This window comes from Lycium ferocissimum, chromosome 3, assembly GCF_029784015.1.
Source record: "Lycium ferocissimum isolate CSIRO_LF1 chromosome 3, AGI_CSIRO_Lferr_CH_V1, whole genome shotgun sequence".
NCBI lineage: Eukaryota > Viridiplantae > Streptophyta > Magnoliopsida > Solanales > Solanaceae > Lycium > Lycium ferocissimum.
Window position 1 is genome coordinate 47,143,202 of NC_081344.1, and position 21,971 is coordinate 47,165,172.

Here is a 21,971-nt window from a genome sequence, read left to right on the forward strand (position 1 = left end):
AAGCAAATCTTTCAATTGCGCTTTTAACTCTTTCAATTCTTTTGGTGCCATTCGATAAGGGGAATAGAAATAGGGTCGGTATCCGGCAACACATCAATGGTGAAGTCAATCTCCCTTTACTCGAGGAAGGCACGGAAGTTCATCCGGAAATACATCCGGAAACTCATTCACCACCGAACGGATTGAAAAGTTGGCGATGTTGCCTTGGTATCATGAACTCGGACTAAATGATAAATATAGCCCTTGGCGATCATCTTTCGGCCTTAAGGTAGGAAATAAACCTACCTCTCGGAGTTGCCGTGTTACCTTTCCATTCGAGCACGGGCTCTCCCGAAATTGAAATCGAACTAATTTCAGTCGGCAATCAACATTGGCATAGCATGAGGCCAACCAATCCATGCCCATAATTACATCGAAATCCAGCATTCTAGCTCAACTAAATCGACTTTGGTCTGACGATCACATATCATAACTATACAATCTTTGTACACTTGTTTCGCTATCACGGGATCACCAACCGGAGTAGATACCTCGAAAGGTTTAATCGGCTCGGGCTTCACCCCAATACGATTAGCAACATATGGAGTAATATAGGACAGCGTGGACCCGGGGTCTATCAATGCATACACATCATAAAAGAATACCGACAATGTACCAGTAACCACATCGGGGACGACTCGAGATCCTCGCCGTCCGGCTAAAGCATATAAACGGGCCGCGTGGCACCCGATGTAGATGCTCCCCCTCGGCCTCTACCTCGGCCCGATGAAACCTCGGGGAGTCCGTCCCGGGCGTGCCGAGAAAGAACCTGCTGCCGACCCTGTGGGCTGGACCTCGCCTTTGCCATATCTCGAGGGACGGTCCCGCATCAAGTGTCCTACCTGCCCACAAATATAACACGCATCTGTGCCTTGGCGACATGGCCCTGAGTGCAATTTTCTGCACTGGCTGCATCGGGGAACTGGTGGTCTCCTCTAACTGTAATCTCCCCCAAACTGCGAACTTGGGGCCCTCGAACTCTGACCCCGCCCCCGAACGATAAGAACGATCGGATCTCCCGCCCGCAACCCGGGAGGTGCACTCGTCACTGACTGGCCTGAGTGCCCGGAATAGGTTTGCCTCGATCCACTCCTATACTCGCCTCCTGCTCCCATAGATCTTGCCCGTTTGCCTTGCCCTCTATCAGTGTCACGATCGCCCCTTTGCGGAGGTTGCTGCCCCTCCAAATTTTGGGCATGAGCTTGAATCCGGGAAATGTCCATCCCGTCTTGCAACGAAGCTGTTAAGCAATACTTAATCAAATGTGGCCCTAAGCCACTCACAAATCTGTGCACCCGATCCCTCATATCATCTACCATCGTCGGGGCATATCTAGCCAAGGAATTGAATTAAAGGCTATATTCTCGGGCACTCATGTTCCCTTGCTTTAGATTCGGGGAATGTCCGCCCTAGCTCGGCCGGGCCTCAGGCGGCAAATAATGGCGGATGAAAGCATCAACAAACTCTTGCCACACTGGAGGAGGTGCATTTTGTGGCCTCGACACCATCCAATTATTAAACCATAAGACCGCCACGTCTCGGAGCCTATATGATGTCAACTCCACTGATTCGGTCTCCGAAGCATGGATAATCCGCAACGTCCTCAGCATTTCATCGATGAAGCCTTGCGGGTCCTCATCCGGCTTTGACCCAAAGAATTCCGGAGGATTTAGGCTCATGAAGTCTCGGGCTCTAGTACTAGCCGACCGATCACTTGGGCCCGCATTTTGCCTTTGTGCACGAGCGGCAACCGGTTGTGTCGATAAGTTAATAGCCTCGGCTACACCGTTGACTCGCGGCCCGGCCGGTGGAGGAACTGGAGGAATAGGAGCTGGAACAGAAGCCCCTTCTTGTCCTTCTGTGATAGGCGGAGTAGTAGAGGCACTAGGTGAAACCTCATGATGGGACTCCCCTTCCTCAACATTCATAGGCGGCTCTCTTTCTGCCCGCCTCTTTGTCGTAGTCTTGCCCTTCTGGGCGGCTTTAGCTTTTGGCGGCATTTCTGAAATTACAACATACTCGTTAGGGAGGATTAAATCTTATACTCGGCTCTATCGCACGATCTCACATGAAGAAGGATGGTCCTTTTTCCTAAATGCCCTGTAGCCTCCTGTTTATTAGCGTGGCGCGCAACACACCATAAACAAGACTCTACTAGACACGGCTCGTAGACACTTCCTAGGACCGAATCGCTTCCGATACCACTTTTGTCACGACCCGACCTACGGGCCGCGACGGGCATCCGGGGCTAACCACCGAAGACCACTCGCCCTAGTACCCACATGCTCTTATTCATAACATTTGCTTGAAACTTTGAAAGTATATCATCATTTGAAACATCTTTACTTTTATAATCATGTACTCATTGGCTGTCAAAATAATATAAATATACACATACCATGCAATTCATATACTTGTCATCATTAACATTCATTTCATAGACATATCGTGGATTATCATAATTTTACCATAGTTTAGCATCCTTAGTTACATATACATATACATACATTAGCTTAAGAGCGCTATGTTTATGTCGGGGTGACGTAAGGTCGTAAACCCCCGGTCACGTTATGGAATAAGCATGAGCATCATATCTCACCTTGAAGGGATTTACAATTTAAGGTGAGTACATATAAGAAGGAAGGCCAATGGATCGTGATCATCATTATTGATTTCGTAAGAACATCATATCTTGGACTCTAGAGTCGTTATCACATTCATAACATATTTCTTGTCCCGTTTCGTCATTCATAAACTTAGACTTTTCATCTCTAGGGACGTAGGAAATTCGTGAAGGAAGAGGAAAAATCATGCATAAGATTCATGCCTTAGAAGGAAGGGTAATGCCTCACATACCTTTGTCGCTTAGCTCGGTTATCGCTCACTTGCTCTTCTTCAATACCGCGTCGTTACCTTCATAAGAGAATTTGTATTGATCATTAGTAACCTAGCGACAAGAACGCATCCCTAATTCTAGAAAAAGTTGGGCAGCGCTTCCTTCGTCTATACTACTTTTCCCGTGTTCTATATCAACTCCCAACATTCATAACATTATTCACGATATCGAAATCAAAAGTCGTCATTTACGTACATTTATCACAATCCACCATTTTCCTCCAATTTCCCTTTCTTTCTACTTCTAGCTCATCCTTGCGTTTTTATGCGTTTAATGCTCGTTTCATGATATAAACATCATTTATAACGTACTTGTATTCACAACACTTCAAACTTCATAATTCAAGTCAACCATCACTCATTTGTGTCACTATTCACTCAACAATGACCCATTTCTATGTTCTTCTACATTTCAAGTGTCTAAGCTTTCCAATACTTCAAACAACGTAGAATGATCATAAAACTTACCTTGGATGGTGGTTGAGCAATGCTTAAGTTGAAATACTTCGCTTAGCCAAAACCCTAGTTCCACCTTCTTTGGAATTTCTTCACTTAGATAATCCCTTGTTGTATTCTCACACTTGATTTCGTGAATTTGGTGGTGTTAACCTTGATTTTCCCTTGATTCTCTTTGATTCTTATGGAAGAAATATTTTGGAGAGTTCTAGAGTGTTCTTGTGTTGTATGAATGGAAAATGAATTAAAATGATGTCTAAGTCCCCTTTTAATAACTCCAACATTGGTGTTTAATGAATTCTCGTCGGGTGAACAGTGGTCGTAAACCACAGTTTACGGACCGTATTCTGGTTTACGGCCCGTCCTCCGCATCGTGTTTAAGCATTAAAAAGAAACGAAAGCTTGGGCCGAGGACATGGCACTTTACGACACGATTTACGGTTCGTGAACCGTTTACGAGCCGTCCTCCAGGTCGTTTTTAATCATTTTATACTTTAACGAAAAAGTTGAGATTTTCAACAGGCTGGAGGACGATTGCACTATACGGTCCGTAAATCACTTTACGGGTTGTATAGTGCCATATACGACCACTGGGCTGGAAAAAAAACTCTCCGCAACTTTATGATTTCCAAAGTTCATATTTAGCCATCCCCGACCTATCCAAACACCATACACTCAACCCTTCATGGTTCTACTCATCACTCAAGTACGGGAAAATTTTCGAGGCGTAACAATAACGAATATGTATATCTATATATAACGATGCGCGCGCACCACTACAGTTGGGTACGAATAACCCTGAGCCTTGGTAGGGCCAGGCACTAAGCCTTGGTAGGGCCGGGTACGTGAAACACCGAACCTTCGTGGTCGGGTAAGCTATATATATAAAAGCTATATGTATGACATCTATATGAGTACGAATAAGCTATATGTATGACCTCTATATGAATACGATTATGCTATGTATATGACATCCATTAAAGTACGAATATGTTAAGACTATGTAAGTGCCAAGTAAGGGCTATGAATATGCAATGTATATGATATAAGCATGAGTATGAAAGGAGATGTGAATACGAATATGAAAGTAGATACGAAAGGTAAATGAACAAGGATATGAATGTATGTACGCGAGTACGAAATAGAAATGGAACGTCCCTATGGAAAGCAAGTAAGTGCTATGAAAATGATACCATTATCTCCCATCTTATGTCATTTCATATGTTATCCATTATGCTTCCATATTGATATTGATGATGCTTTACATACTCAGTACATTCTTCGTACTGACGTCCTTTTGTTTGTGAACTCTGCGTCATGCCTGCAGGTGGCCAGGGAGACAGACTTGATCCATAGCCGTATTTTCTCGGGGACTACATAGCGAGCTCCATTTCATTCGGAGTCAGCGGCTTTTTGGTATAGATTCTTTTGTGTATATATTCATGGGCACGGCGGGGTCTGTCCCGCCCATCCGTTATGATATGATGTACCCTTCTTAGAGGCTCGTAGACATTGTGTATATGGTTAGATATGTTCGGCCTTGTCGGCCTATATTTTGGGATGTTGTTTTGATCGCCTTGTCGGCGCATGTACATTTATGTGGGCATAGATGTTACTGATGATATAGATATGTTGTTGCTCGATGAGATTAGAATAAGGATGAATGAAAAGTATGATATAATTATGTGGCTCACCTAGAATGTGATGTATAAGTATGTTAAGGGGTGCCCGGGTGGGCTAGCACCGGGTGCTCGTCACGGCCCTCAGGTTGGGTCATGACATTTTCCCTCACTTGGATTCTTGCTTTGGATGAACTTTAATGGGTTTCTTATACTTGATTCACTTGGTTTGATGAAGTTGAACACTAATTCTCTTGAAAACTTGTGGGAGAAATATGGAGAGATGTTTTAGAGAGAAGGGGAGTGAGAGATGAAAATGAAATGAAATAAAACTTGAACCCTCATTAAATACACAAATCTGTCCCGACCCGGATATACGGACCAACATACGGTCCGTATAATTTTCACGGACCGTATCTCTGGACCGTATATTTGGTCCAGTGAGGCGGCTGAACCTACGGCTGGACATACGGACCGTGTATTTTATACGGCCAGTATGTCTGGCCGTATAATGCCCAGTGGTTCCGATCTTGTTTTCGTCGACTCGTTTGATCTCCAATCCTTATGGAATCTTCTTGGAACTTGTCTAACACCTCAATACCAATCTAAGGGACGTTATAACTCTTCTCCACAATCTCCTTAAGTCACCATTAACTCGTTACTCGTAATTTCTTTCCGATACTCATCGTAAGCTTTGCCTCCTCTTGGCAATCTTTCTCGTCTAACATCGAATGTCTTTGAAATCTTACTTAAGGTCATCAAATACTACTTCCTACTTATCGAGACATCATATACTTCGTGCTCTCCACTAGCCTATTCATTGTGCATCAATGGAAAGTTTTCCGAGGTGTAACAAGCCTCCTGTTTATAAGTGTGGTGCATAATACACCATAAACAAGACTCTGCTAGACACGGCTTGTAAACAACCCTAAGACGGAACTGCTCTGATACCAAGTTTGTCACGACCCAAACCGGAAGGCCATGATGGGCACCCGGGCCCTACCTGCCGAGCACCACTAATCATACTTTCATATCATAATCATAAACAATAGTGGACCTCGGGTCATCAGATGAAAATCTGCTAAATAATAAGAGAAATATGCTGAAAAAAGGGATGAGCCCGAAAAGACATACTATATGACTATGCTGGACAAAACTGTGCAAGCTGACAAGTCCATCATGGAATACCATCCAACAAAAATATAGGCCGAGGGGGTCGTGCAACGTCTAACTAACCCATGACTGTCTACAAGCCTCTATAAGAGTATATGACATAATAAGGTCGAGACAGGGCCCCGCCATACTCGTATGTACACAAAAGTATATGTACCAAAAACATAACAACAACTCCGAAACAAGAGGAGTGCTCCAATATCAGCTGAACAAAGAACCTACAGGGGTGGATCGTCAACCTGTCTACCTGAACCTTCGGGCATGAAACGCAGCGCCCCTAGAAAAAGGGACGTCAGTATGGACAAAGTACTGAGTATGTAAGGCATGAGAGTAACATTAAAGAGATGTAAAAGTACATAGGATGAAATGAATGCAACTTGTATGTCTGAACTGCCTCTGAGGGCCAATGATATGGATAAATACTGTGCATGCACGCATAGGGGTCATAAATATGTATATGCGTATATAACGCTTGTCAAGCCTCTGTGGGCATCCCATCGTATCATATCGGCCTCTGTGGGCATCATCACCATCATATGACCAGCTGATCAGGTAGTAGTGCGTATATAACGTTGTCACCTTCCTTATACCCCATATAGATAATACCTAATGTATGTGTATATAACGCCTGAGGGGTCATAGGTCTGTCTATATATATAATGCAATACATGAACATGATAAGAGTACATCCTGAATCTGTCGGAGTGACGTAAGGTCGTTCCACCTCGGAACATATTATGAGATAGCATTTTCATCAACAAGTGACTCTATAAAACATATTGAATATGAAGAAGGACTTACTGAAAACAACATTCTAGAACATGAATCAACATGGAACATCCCGAGCTACTAAGAATAGAATCATTATGGAATAGTGTTACGTTTACTTTTCGTTCATAAGGATCATGCCAAAAGAAATAAAATTAGCCTTAACATACCTCAAGTCGTCAACCAAAATCCCACAATGAAACTATCAGGCTAGTATTCCAATCTCCTTAATCCCTACAGCACACCTAATAGTCAACAACACAACAACAATCTCATATAAGTCTCTTTAATTCCACATCAATACTCACCCTAAGATTTACATCAAAACAGCCTATATACACTTTGTATACAACACTTATACACTCTCTTCTTCCAATTATCTTTCTTCTTCCAATTATACCAAGTATAGCATCCTCAATACAATCTCAACACCAACTACTATCCTTAAAACAAGATTTTTGCCTTAAAAACATATTTGCGACATGACTCAAGTTAGATTACATCTCAACATAAGCTCAAATTCATATTTGAACCTTTCTTCCAATTCCTTTCCCTCCAAACCTAGCATAACCATTATATAAACTCATAAACATGAAGTTAAGATAAAATCTTACCTCAAAACTCAAGGACACATCAATTCCAAGAGTGTTTCACCTTGAAGTATCCTCCAAAACCACTACCAAGATGAGAAACAAGCTTCCATGATCACTTTAGAACCTTTAAACACTTAATCTTCTCTTTTGATCCTTGATTTTTCTTAGGAGTTGATTGGATATGATGGAGAGGGTTTCTAGAATGTTGGAGGTCAGAGGAAGTGGAGAAAATGAACCAAAATGATAAGCATGCGAAATATATATTAAAAAAAACTGCAGCTGACTTAAAAATACGGCCACAAGTACGGACCGTATTTTTAAATATGGTCCGTATCTTGGACTGTAATTCTCAGGCTGAAAATCATCCACTCTGTCTAATGAAGTACGGACCGTATTTCCAAGTACGGTCCGTATTTCCCATATACGGTCCGTATATATGCTTGCCAAAATTCGCTTTTGAAGAAACATATTCTCTTCGATTCGTTCATCCTCTAATCCTTCCAACACTTACAAAACATGAACTTAAACCCTCGTATACTCAAGATGAACATGTCTAATCTCACATATCCTCGAAAGTACCTCCGCTTTCCGAATCTATAGCAACCAACTCACAAAGAAACTTAATGAAAGTATGGGGTGTAACATCCTCTGTGCCGGTTCCTCCATCTTCGTCTCTTTCTTTTCTACAACTCTCTGCCTTTTTTCTTCCCTGGTCCAGTTAATAACGGGGGTTGCGGCGGAGTTGGTCAGTTACTGGTGGCAGGTGCTGGTGCTTCGCTTTTTCTCCTCCCCTGGTCCGGCGCTTTTTCTAGAGAATGAAGTTGTTCCTAACTTTCCCACCTAATCTTCAGATCCGTAAAGTAGATCTGATCAGATAAATTTTCCCGGCGGTCTCTATTTCTTCTTCGATAATCCTTGTATGTGTGTAAATAGTGTATAATAATTGTATAATATGTGTATAATTATTGTGTATACATTATACACTGAGTATACATATATTATACACAAATTATAAAACAATGATACATTTTCTATACACATACAATATGGATACAACAACAACAAGCCTAGTATAATCCCACCATGTGGGGTCTGGGGAGGGTAGAGTGTACGCAGACCTAACCCCCACCTTGAAAGGTAGGGCGGTTGTTTCCGAAAGACCCTCGACTCAAGAGAGGAAAACAAGACAAAAGGTCAGATAGGGCTAAGCATATCGAAAATAATATGAAAACAAGGAATAACAAAAGCGAGAAAGTCATGGTAGAACAGTCCGGAAAGAAAAGAGCATTAACTACTATAGATAAATAAGATAATCAAAGTACAACGGCCCAACAAATATAAGCAGCAATCAAATGCAGAAATCAAATGGCAATAAACATGTCACACCCCAACCTTCGTCAGGGTGTGGCGGGCACCCGACTCTCATCAGAGTCAAGCGAACCCTTAAGCGTCAACTCAAATTTTTTTTTTTTTAAAACAAGAATTGAAACTTTTAAATGAAATACCAAAATCGACACGTAGCTCGAGGCATCTCAAAACATGATATATATATATACGACATAAAACAAGGCGAGCCAAAAGGGCCTCCGCCATTTCTGTACAACAAAATAATGGCCGACATGGCCAAACAGTAACCATGACTCCCACGCTGTCCGCAGACTTCTAAAGAGTAAGACCTGTACAATACATAAAATTATACCAAAACAGAGACAGCCTCCGAAGCAAATGGAGTCGCCGACTCCCGGTGGTGACTTCCTCTAAGTAGCTGGATTCCCCCGACGCGTCCACGACTGCGGGCATGAAACGCGGCCCGAGAGAGGGGGTCAGTACGGAATATGTACTGAATATGTAAAGCATCACTGAAGCAAGAAATAGGAGAGTTTAACAGTAAGCAAGTTTAGATTACCTGGCATGAACTAAATATTTAAATAAAATAGTCCCTTCGGACGGCCGCTTCCGGCCTAACAATAATAATGGTGGCCCCTTCGGGCATTGCCGCTTCCGGCATAATGATAATGATGATAATAATAATAATAATAATAATAATAATAATAATAATAATAATAATAATAATAATAATAATAATAGTAATAATAATATTAATCCCCTTCGGGTGTACCGGTTCCGACATACGTCTATCCTGGCCCCATCGGACATGCCGGTTCCGGAATAAAATGATGGCCCTTCGGGCATGCCGGTCCAACATACGTCTACCCCGGCCCCCGTCGGACATGCTGGCCCCGACATAATCCTAGCCCCTTCGGGCATGTCACTCGCGGCATACGGCTACCCCCGGCCCCATCGGGCATGCCACTCGCGACATAATACTAATCCTAGCCCCTTCGGGCATATTAATAATAGTAATAATAAGAATAAAATATCGCACCCCCGCCCGGAGTGGTTTCTAAAAAAGTTTTATAAAATGTCACACTCCCTTCGGAATGGTTTTGTACGCACCCCGCCGGAGTGGTTTTAGAAAAGCCTTAAAAAATAATATATCACACCCCCCCCGGAGTGGTTTTAAGAAAGCTTTAGAAAATAATATATCACACCCCCTTCGGAGTGGTTTATGGAAGTTTCAAGGCGATTCGATTACATTCCTGCAAGTTACGGGCATTTGAGCATTTTTCCAACAAGTTAGGAGGATACTAGTTCAATTGCACTGAATGAATAGTGCTCCATTTCAGGATTGGATTTCGATGAACAGAATAACCCCCGAGGCTCAAATTCAAGCCTAGTATACCTAGGACATGCCAAAAGAAGGGAAGGAATAGCTTTACATACCTCACGGGTGCCTTACGCTCGCTTGAGCTCAATTCCCGTTTCGTCCAGAATCTGCAAATGGTCACCTTTACCAGTTACTATTCATGAGAGTTAGCATTTAAGTCTTGGTTTCTATTTGGCTACCGAAATTTCGGCAAAGACTTCCCTATAAATATAGCATCCCCGAGATTCAACTCGGCTCAAAATAACAACAACCAACCCAACAACAACATCAACAATCAAATTAAAACGCATTCTAGCACAATTAGCACTACTTCCTTCATAACGCAATAACTTCCATTCCAATTTCACGATTCCAAGCTAACATCAATGCTCTCATGCTTATTCACTAATTCAAGACCATTCATATATATGTCAACACATTCCTCATTACTTTTCTAAATGCACAAGTTTTCCATAAAACCATAATTCATCCCAACTTTCCACAATTGCATCAAAATTACAAAATTGCATTGACATCTTCCGAATTCATTCACAACAACATAAATTCACACCTTAAACCATTACTTCCACAATTATATAAAAACCACATAAAGTCATATAATTTCCCATAACGACATACATGCCAACTTCAACACCAATTCAAGTCGCTAAGCCCTTATTTACGTCACAAGAGTCACAACAACACAATTAACGAACTAAATAAAATCAAATTCATCACTTCCCCACACCTTGTGGCTCACGGCCACATCCACCATTCACACACACACACGCCATGCATACACACGTTATACTTTCATAATTCTCGTCGAATTCTAATCATCATAACATATAAATTCATTCCATAACATAAAAGGATAGAAATCTCACCTTTTTCTTTAAATTTCTACTTTCCGCAAACGGAGTCTTCTTGCTTAACTAATTGTACCACGTCGACAAGCACCTTGAACTTGTTAAGAATTCAAGAAGAAAGGAATTCTCACATCAAAGTTGGATGGCTTGAAATTTTTTTTTCTTCTTTCCCTTTCTCTCTTCCTCTTGGCCGTAGGCCTTTTTTTCTTTTTCTCTCAATTCTTGTTCTTGAAGTTTCTTGAAAAATGAAGACTTAGCCCCTCCTTAATCTATTTATCCATAATCCTAATAACTTGGGCTTGGGCCTTTTTTATTTCTTTTTCCTATTCATGGCCGGCCACCTTGGCAACTTGGGCCTAAATTTTTCTTTTTTTTTTTTGAGCCCAATTGGCTAGGAATCGTACTTTGCAAATTCCCGAAACAAATTTTCAAGATCTCAATTTTGCCCTTGGCCCTCTCCAATGTTCTCGTGTCAACACTTTCCATAAGTGACAACATACACTTCACGTAAAATCAAGGCATGGCCTTATTCTTACAAATCGCAATTTATGTCCAAATTTTCCGAACGTGCAAAAACACGGGATGTAACAAAACAAATGAGCAAAACTACAACTACTATGGTGAAAGGATAAGCTTTAGCCTTCTATCCTAATCTGAGTCCTCCACAACCTCCTATCTAAGGTCATGTCCTCGGTGAGCTGAAACTGTGCCATATCCTGTCTAATCACCTCTCCCCAATACTTCTTCGGCCTCCCCTTTCCTCTCCTGAAATCATCCATAGCCAACCTCTCACACCTCCGCACTGGAGCATCTGTGTCTCTCCTCTTCACATGCCCAAACCATCTCAACCTCACTTCCCGCATCTTGTCCTCCACCGATGCCACTCTCACCTTGTCTCAGATATCTTCATTCCTAATTCTATCCCTCCTAGTGTGCCCACACATCCACCGCAGCATTCGCATTTCCGCGACTTTCATCTTCTGAACGTGAAATTTCTTGACTGGCCAACACTCCGTCCCGTACAATAAAGTCGGTCTAACTACCACTTTGTAGAACTTGCCTTTAAGTTTTGGTGGCACTTTCTTATCACACAACACTCCGGAGGCGAGCCTCCATTTCATCCACCCTGCACCAATACGATATGAAACATCGTCGTCGATATCCCCATCTCCCTGTATAATAGACCCAAGATACTTGAAACTTCCTTTCGTTTGAATGGCTTAGGTACCAAGCCTCACTTCCTCGTCAGCCTCACGCGGTACGCCACTGAACCTGCACTCCAAGTATTCTGTCTTGGTCCTACTCAATTTAAATCCTTTAGACTCCAACGTCTGTCTCCAGCCCTCCAGCCTTATCGTTAACTCCGTCAAAATTACGAGTCTCGTCAATCAGGACTATGTCATCCGCGAACAACATACACCAAGGCACCTCACCTTGTATTTGTCGCGTCAATTCATCCATCACCAAGGCGAATAGAAACGGGCTAAGAGTTGATTCCTTTCGACGCAACCCCACGTCGTACCTTGAACAAGAATTCAAGGAAGTGCTCCGAGTCTCCTCCTACCGTCCTTACCCTCGGTCTTAGCTCCATCATACATGTCCTTTATCGCTCTAATGTATACCACAGTACACCTTTAGCCTCCAAGCATCTCCATAGACCTCTCTTGGCACTTTGTCGTAGTCCTTTTCAGTCAATGAATACCATGCGCAAGTCCCTCTTCCGCTCCCTATATTGCTCCACCAATCTCCTTACAATATGAATGGCTTCGTAGTCGGCGCCTTGCGCATGAATCCAAACTGGTTCTCTGAAATAGACACACCTCTCCTCACCCTCATTTCCACCACCCTTTCTCACACTTTCATAGTGTGACTTAGCAGCTTGATACCTCTATAGTTGTTGCACCTTTGAATGTCTCCTTTGTTCTTATACACGGGAATCATTGTACTCCACCTCCATTCTTCCGCATCTTCGTTGTCTTGAAAATGACATTAAACAACCCGGTCGGCCCACTCCAAGCCTACCCCCGCCCGCATTCTTCCAAAATTTCTCGGGGAATCTCGTCGAGTCCTGTCGCTCTTCCCCTGCGCATCCTACGAACAGCTCCCTTTACCTCCTCAACATACAATATGGATACATATTCTATATAATAATGATACAATTTCTACACATATGATACATGTTCTATACAACAATGATACAGTTTCAATACATATGTTAGAATTAGTTGAAAAAAGGCTACAAAATTTTAAAAAGAGTAAAAAATGTCTTTTAAGCTTCCCACGTAAGATATTTTCACTCGTGCCAATTGTTGCCAAAAGCACTTTTTTTTTAGGAGGAAAAACACTTTTCTTTGAAAATTTGAGATGTTTGGCCAATATATAAAAGTGCTTTTAAGTAGAAGCTAAACCAAAACCAGTTTTTCTGCAGTTGGGGAGAAGCTAAAAATATCCGCTTCTTGAAAAAAGCAGAAACAGAAAGTTACTTTTTTAAACATAAAAATATCCCCACCATAAAATATATTTACCAAGTATATTCTTCATTAATTTATTAATTTCTAATTATACATATTTATGTATACCAACTCATTGTGATTCTTAATGAGATCTCACTCATACGTATAATTGATAAAAATAAAATTACAATTACTTATCATACCAATATTTACTATGTCTTGGATTCATCTATGTATCATATTGATAGAAAATTTTAATATGTTTTCTTTAATTTTAATTAAATAAAAGTAAAACCTTAATTAAAGTTTTTCATGATAAATATTTAAAATGATTTCTCTCTATATAATAATCTTAATAGTAAACATTCATTGATACTTGTCTTTTTTCGTAAGTTGACACTCAAAAGCACTTTTAAAAAAAATTTAAATCAAACACAATCTGCTTATCAAAAATACATTTTAAACACAAAATATTTTTCATCAAAAATATTTTTTTTAAAAAAACACTTCTCAAAATAAGCAGGTTTTAATTGCTTGGCCATATAGACTCTTTAGAGGGGTTTTGGACGTGTATTGAGTTCGTAGAAGTCCTCGAGTGTGGCCGGTTCAAGGAAAGAAACAAGAACCGAATTCTGTAGGGCTTAGGCCGTTGCCTATGACCAAAAATGACAGGATACTGAAACTCCCGGTTCTCTTGCCTTAGTAAACCGGTCCAAACCCTCACCATTCACAAGTCAACCCGAACTTTTGTTCTCCCGATTTACAATCTCAACCGGTCATCCTTCGACTCTCTCTTTCCCTATTAAAATGAAGAAAAAAAACCCAATCTCGGAATCCCTAACTCGGTTTCTCCCATCTTTCTAGCGAACCAACAATTTTACAAGTAAGTCTTCATTTTTACGCCTTTACATTATTCATTTTTATTTTAAGTATATATAGAATAGATTGAAGGGTATAATGGGTTCTAACTTGGAACCGGTGGCAGTTACCTCACAAAAACATGACCCAGCATGGAAACATTGTGAAATGTATATGAATGGGGAGAGGGTGCAGTTAAAGTGTATATATTGTGGTAAAATATTTAAGGGTGGTGGAATTCATAGGATTAAAGAACATCTTGCTGGTCAGAAAGGTAATGCATCTACTTGTTTGAGAGTTCAACCTGATGTTCGCCTTCTTATGCAAGAGAGCTTAAATGGTGTTGTAATGAAGAAGAGAAAAAAACAAAAACTTGCTCAGGAAATATCAACTTATAATAATAATGGTGTATTTACTGATACTTGTGGCCTCCAAGTTGACTTGCTTCCAATGCCCGAAACAGAAACCTCTAATTTGTTTTTGAATCGAGACGAAGGAGGAGTTGGTGGTAGGAAGAAAAAAAGTAGGATTAGAAAAGCCTCTTCCTTAGTTAATAATAATAATAATGCTATGGCTGTAGCGATTAATCAGTCGAAAAGAGTGAACAATCATGTGCATATGGCAGTAGCCAGATTCCTTTTAGATGCAAGGGTGCCTCTTGATGCTGTAAATTCCGTTTATTTCCAACCGATGATTGATGTGATCGCTTCCCAAGGAACACAAGTTGCAGGCCCTTCTTACCATGACCTCAGAAGTTGGGTTCTAAAAGCTTCAGTTCAAGATGTGAGGCATGACATTGATCAATGTTCAACCACCTGGGCAAGGACTGGTTGTTCTCTTTTGGTTGATGAGTTTATTACAGGAAAGGGTAAAATATTGGTAAACTTTTTGGTGTACTGCCCCGAAGGGACGATGTTTTTGAGGTCTGTGGATGCGTCTACCCTAATTAATTCTACGGATTCTCTATATGAGTTGCTTAAGGAGGTAGTGGAGGAAGTTGGTGTGAGAAATGTGTTGCAAGTAATAACTAGTAATGAGGAGCGATACGTTATTGCTGGGAAAAGACTCACTGATGCTTACCCTACACTCTTTTGGACTCCTTGTGCTGCTCACTCCATTGACTTGATGCTCGAGGACATAAAAAAGGTTGAGTGGATCAGTACTATAATGGAACAAGCCAAGTCGATATCAAGATTCATCTACAACAATAACGTTCTCTTGAGTATGATGAGAAAGTTCACCTTTGGAGTTGACTTGGTTGATTTGGGAGTTACACGCTCGGCAACCGACTTTTTGACACTAAAAAGAATGGTAAATATCAAACACAATCTGCAATCGATGATTACTTCAATGGAGTGGATGGAGAGCCCATATTCAAAGAAACCAGAGGGGTTTGCCGTGCTAGATTATATCAATAATCAGTCCTTTTGGTCTACTTGCAGCTTGATTACCCGCTTGACAGATCCCTTCTTGAGGCTTTTAAGGATAGTCTGCAGTGAGGAGAGGCCTGCAATGGCGTATGTTTATGCAGGGCTCTATCGAGCAAAAGAAACAATTAAGAAAGAGTTTGTCGATAAGAAGGAATACTCAGTTTATTGGAATATTATAGATCACAGGTGGGAACCACTTGAGCGACATCCTCTTCATGCTGCAGGGTTTTACCTCAATCCCAAGTTTTTCTATGCCACTGAGGAAGACGTGCACCTCCATATCAGATCACTTGTATATGATTGTATAGAGAAGTTGGTTCCTGATCCTAAAATCCAAGACAAAATTGTGAAAGAAACTACTTCTTACCACAACTGTGCTGGAGATTTTGGGAGGAAAATGGCAGTGAGAGCCAGAGACACTCTTTTTCCTGGTGAGTGTCATAAAAGTCTGTTTGTGTGGTTTGAAATTTTGAAACAATTAGTCATTCAGCAAATTTAGTTTATCTCAACTTGAATATTACCGCTAACCTATAATTCTGGGATTTTCTTGCTCATAGAGTGTCAAATAAACAGTAGCTCTATGCCTCATCAAAATGAATATGCATATTATATTATATTATATTTTATATTCATTTCTATCTCTTGTTTAGTTCCCATTTCCTTCTAGTGTGGTCAGCTTATGTCTACAAGCTTTTATTTGTATATGCTTGGTAGTAATGGGATTGATACTTATTTTCTACTTAAGATCCTTCGATCAGAGAAATATTTTGCTGTTAATGGCCACAAGCTTGTTGGAATTATGCTCTATTGCATAGAGTGTATCCTTCTAGTTTCAAGAGACTATTAGACAGTTTGCATTTGCTTGGATGGGATGCTGGTAAGGTTTCAAGCCGCATGGGTTGTTTGCCCTTTTGTTTGCCTGAGATTTGACTTTACAGATTGTGGAGAAAAATTCTTTTTAGTCTAAGTATGGAATATTCTTTAGTTCAGGAAATTATTGGAGTTTGGCAAAGCAAATTAACAAGTAATAATGTAGTGTCATCCTCCTCGTATAGTGAATCTTTGTCTGTTTCAGAATTGACAGGAGTCATTATATTGTAATTTTGCAGCTGAGTGGTGGTTAAATTATGGTGGAGGATGCTCAAATTTGACTCACTTGGCCATCCGTATTCTCAGTCAAACATCAAGTTTGATCAGGTCCAAGCCAGGTCGAATTCCTTTAGAAGAGATGCATGAAACAAAAAATTGCATCGAGCATCAAAGACTTAATGATCTGGCTTTTGTTCAGTACAACCTGTGGCTGAGGCAAAGGTAAAGGGAGAAATTTACATATTGTTCTCCATTTCTTGAGCTGTAAAAGAGTATGTCTAATTTATTTCTTACAGCAACAGGAAGAACGTGGAGCCAGATTCCATGGACTCTATTTCCTACGACAAAATGGAACTTGTCCATGATTGGGTTTCCAGGAGGGAACTAAGTTCGGAGGACATGGAAAGTTCAGACTGGATGACAGTTGACCCACCTTCGGGCAGCATAGTTCCCTTAGGTCCATTAATTGATGATATTGAAGCCTTAGGTGCAGGTAAATTATGTTTCTCATGTAGGAAATATTTGAAAACTGCAATTTTTTGCTGACCGTCAACTCTTACCGCAGGTTTTGATGATTTTGAAATTTTTGGTGGGCCAAAAGATAATGAAGAAGAGATTGGAGAGGAGACACTGTAAATGAGTGAACTTTTGATATAGAAGATTTTCCTTCTGTTGGAAGGAAAATGGGAAGATTACGCTGAGTCAGGCATGGTGGCTTACCTGGACTATAGTTTTAAGCCATAGCAAAAAGCAGTTTGAGGTTTTGGTGCTGATGCTCAGCGGCTATGTGCTATTCCTGTACACAAACTTGTTTTCTTTGCGTCTTCCCTTTACTCCTGTGGCAATCTCATGTAGCATGTGACATAGACGTTTTTTTTTTTCAGATGGAAAACTGTTGCCTGTTGGAGAGGCCTTGTTTGTTGAATGGTGTGACCAATTGAGGATCTGGGATCAGTCAGAGAAGTGATTGGTGTCTCAAAATGCAGAGCAGTTGTATCACTTCTGCTCTAAAGTAATATATTGGGAGGGAGAAATCTTCTTTCTGAACCTGGTTCTGTTTTTCTCTAGTTTCCTCCTGCATTTATTCTCGGTGACGTTCCAGGGCATACGAGTGGAGTCTTTTCTTGCATATCTGGAAATTACATCAAATTTTTAGTGTGCGCAAATTGAGCCAGAATGTTTCCCTGCTTTTCCAAAGACCGATTGGATTTTACATTTATCATATGCTCATATTTGTGTGAATATAAACAAACTGCCTCTGAGGTCTCAGATGCCATGTTCTCTCTTTTCACTTGCTTCAGCTTTATTCATGGTGAATATCCTTTCGAGAAATGTCATTATTGGTCACTTGCTTCCTTTTTCTTTTTATCCTTCTTTCTTTTCATGAGCATCATCAAGCTTTCTTGGACTTACGCCTCATTTGTTTTCATTAAAATTAAGACTTTCGAATCTAAATATACATCTGAATATTCAAATGTGGATTAAAATTTAGACATACAATCTGAATGCACATCTGAATTGTTAAGATGTACTATTGAGATTTGAATACTAAATAATTAAAGAGTATTTATTCTTTAATGTCACGACCTAAAATCCCCTAAGCCGTGATAGCACTTACACCAGACCGGTAGATGAACCAATTTCGCTTTTAGCCATTTATTTCTTATAAACAATTATATTGAAATCATACGTGAACAACAATAATGCCTCAAATTTGAATATATCAATTGCGAGGAAATTCAACCAAAATACCCCATGACTTGGTAATATGAGTGAAGAGCACCTAAAATTGAAAGTAAATACAAGAGTTTTACACCACACTGTCTATGAATAGAATGACAGATAAATAACAGAATCGGAGTTCGGTGCTACGAAGCAAAATAGCGACACGTTGAAACTCCAAAACAAAGGCATTTTAATCATATCTGCGTATTCCGCTAGTACTCACATCTAATTCCGCACATAAAAATGCAAGTAAGTGTAGCATGAGTGTAAAAACAATACGTACTCGGTAAGTATCATCGACCGACCCTAACAAAGTAGTGACGAGCCTATAAAAAACTTACTGTTGGCTTGCCTTATTCATAATTATAAACAACAGATATGATCAAGACATAATACAAGATAGTGTTATCCAAACAACATTTAATTAAGCACGAAATCAGCACATGCAGATATTATCCACAAATCCAATCCAACACTAAGAATCGAGCTTCATAGAATTCTCAAATTCAACATATATAGATGATATGCACAACTTCCATCAAAACATCATATTAAATGCACCAAGTCAGAATATATGGATGATATGCATGAAAATAGCATATGCAATGCAAACTCTCACCACAACAATATTAAAATTGAGTACGTCCAGTGCCAAACATACACACTAACTCCAACGGGGGTGTCGGGGAGCGTGACTATGGGGGACAACCATGTTGTCCATATGCTAATAATCAATTCAACCGGCCTGCTAGGTCATAATACAATCACTCCCCCCGGAACCATTTGTAAATACCCATGAATCATTGACACTCGGTTATACATACACACAAACACCCACACCCACACCCACACCCACACACATCTCAGTGAAGGGTTGAGTCATCTACAGACTCAAGTCCCTGTTCGATGCACACATTTTTTTTCTAGTAAAACAAGTTCCTTAAAAATGAGGAACATATCTTTCCTAGCGGTAGTAGGGAAAACAAGTTCCACAAGTGGTATTCCACATTGATTGTGTCCTCGCCTCCAACATACGTCATCTTCACCCCACCCTTATATATATATATATATATATATATATATATATATATATATATATATATATATATATATATATATACTCGGTGAAAGGTAGAGTCATCGACAGACTCGATTCCCTGTTTGATGCACAAAAAATATTTTTTCTAGTAAACACAAGTTTCTTAAAAACGAGGAACGTAACTTTCCTAGTGGAAGTAGGGAAAACACGTTCCACAAGTGGTATTCCACATTGATTGTGTCCTCCCACCCTCTAACATGCGTCACTTCACCCTACCGCTGCAACCCCCATCCCTACCACCCCATGCTCCTACCCTCACTCCTACCTCTCGCAGTAGTTGCCTAGATTATATACAAATTCTTTTACGCTAATATTTTTTCTTACATACCAAACATAAGCAAATAAATAAGAAACTCACTTATATATTTTCAAAGAAACCATTTTTCATGAAAACTATTTTCCTTCATACCGAACACACCCTAAGGGTTAAAGTCTCACTTGCCTTACATTACTCTCTCTTAAAAGATCAAACTCCACTCAAACCACCTCCAATTGATTCAATCTATTAAAGATCCTTAATAACTGGTCCAATTAGCCTATATAAACTGATCTCATTATTTAGAACGTCCTGAAGTTAAAGTAAACTCTTAGATTGACCAAAATGTCAACCCTCGGGTCAACAGGTCAAAATCCAAAATGAAATAATCAAGCGCATTAGCCATTAGTAAAGGAAACCATATATATATATATATATATATTTAATTAAAATATTATTTGATGCCAAATGTTAGCTCAAATACAACAACTCACTTTGAGACTATCTAATAGGCAGATTGGCATGGAGATTACTGTCACTTTAGTTTATGCTAAATGTGATAGGATGGAAAGAATTGAGTTGTGGGTTTCCTTGTACAACTTAGCATCAGATATGAATACACCATGGCTAGTTAGTGGTGACTTCAATGTGATCACAGATGAGCATGAAAAGTATGGTGGACAACCTGTCTCTTTGAATGAGGTGGAGGATTTTAGGCACTGCATCAACACATGCAATTTAACAGATTTGGGATACAAAGGTAGTTTGTATTCAAGAGATTGGACAGATGCCTTGGTAACTTTGAATTTCAACAGCTGTTTCCAAACTTGGAGATCACACACTTGATCAAAAATAGTTCTGATCACTCTCCTCTATTGTTAGAATGCAAATAAGAAGCAGTTCAAATTAGGAAGTCATTCAGATTTCTTAACTTTTGGGTGAAACATGAAACTTTCCTTGATGTTGTGAGAGCAAATTGGAATACTGATGTGCCAGCAAATTCTTTCATGTCCTTTAACTTGAAAACCGAAGAGAATAAAGAAAGTCTTTGTCACAATGGAGCAGCAACATACGGGGATATATTTCGGCGAGTTACAAATCTTGAAGAGGTCATTAAAGCTCATGAGCAACGAGTTTGAAGCATCCATCTTTACTCACGTAGAAAAAGTCAAGGTACAAGCTGAATTGACTAGAGTATATGCGTTGGAGGAGGAGTATTGGAAACAAAAGGCCGGAGGCCACGCACCCAACCTCGTAGGCCGTGACCAGTGCCCGAGGTCCAAACTGATGACAACATTAACCAGATTCGGCATACAACCGACCCATACATTTATAAAAAATTAAACGTGGCTCCAACCCATTTACAAACCAATAGACTCCATATGCTTTGCAAGGCTATCATTATACATAACATATCAAAGCATATATACACGCAGCCGAACCCCCTAAACAAAACAACAGAACCCGGGGCCCCCCTAAACCAATACACAAAATATACCGGGTAAATATAAAGATGTAGGGGGAATGGGAGCGCTCCACGGCCGATAAGAGTCCCCCGCGCGGGTCCCAACGGGCGTGTTGGGGATAAAGGGCCCCCCCCGAAAGGGGGGCGATGGGTATGGCAGAGAAAGCGGAGAAAATACAAAAAACAAAAGTCATAATCGGGAACGAAAACAAGTACTATCCAAAAAAAAAAAAATTTTTTTTTGTTATATTTTTTTTTCCCAAAAAAAACAAATTGTGATGGGGCTCGGGCACACCACTACCGCTCAAAATCCCCGGGCAATATCCTATAACATACCCCCAAATCCCGCGGGGAATAAAAATCCCCCAAAAACCCGGGAATATCAACACCCCCAAATACCCAAAATATAATCCGTACAAACATTATTACAAACCCCAAAAGAATAACCAAAACAACTTTTTTTCAAAAACCCAAAAA

General features: G+C 40.3%; 1 protein-coding gene across 3 annotated transcripts; it reads left to right on the forward strand.

Moving 5' to 3' along the window:
- Nucleotides 1–14,170: 14,170 nt before the first annotated feature.
- LOC132050255 (uncharacterized) lies at nucleotides 14,171–18,317 on the forward strand. Of its 3 annotated transcripts, XR_009413309.1 has the most exons (5): nucleotides 14,172–16,291; nucleotides 16,970–17,171; nucleotides 17,246–17,442; nucleotides 17,515–17,747; nucleotides 17,834–18,317. XR_009413309.1 is itself a non-coding variant. In XM_059441420.1 (4 exons), the coding sequence occupies exons 1-4, from the start codon at nucleotides 14,530–14,532 to the stop codon at nucleotides 17,583–17,585; spliced, it is 2,226 nt and encodes a 741-aa protein (XP_059297403.1). In that variant the 5' UTR covers nucleotides 14,171–14,529; the 3' UTR covers nucleotides 17,586–18,317. The 3 variants fall into 3 exon arrangements, 2 of the variants coding, with proteins under 2 accessions (XP_059297403.1, XP_059297402.1); XM_059441420.1 differs by having other exon boundaries at nucleotides 14,171–16,291; nucleotides 17,252–17,442; nucleotides 17,515–18,317; XM_059441419.1 differs by having other exon boundaries at nucleotides 17,515–18,317.
- The last annotated feature ends 3,654 nt before the right edge of the window (nucleotides 18,318–21,971 follow it).

Coding starts and splice junctions, on each gene's coding strand:
- LOC132050255 (XM_059441419.1), top strand. CDS start 14,530: ATGGGTTCTAACTTGGAACCGGTGGCAGTTACCTCACAAAAACATGAC. Junction 16,292..16,969: donor CAGAGACACTCTTTTTCCTG/GTGAGTGTCATA, acceptor GTAATTTTGCAG/CTGAGTGGTGGTTAAATTAT. Junction 17,443..17,514: donor TATTGAAGCCTTAGGTGCAG/GTAAATTATGTT, acceptor CTCTTACCGCAG/GTTTTGATGATTTTGAAATT.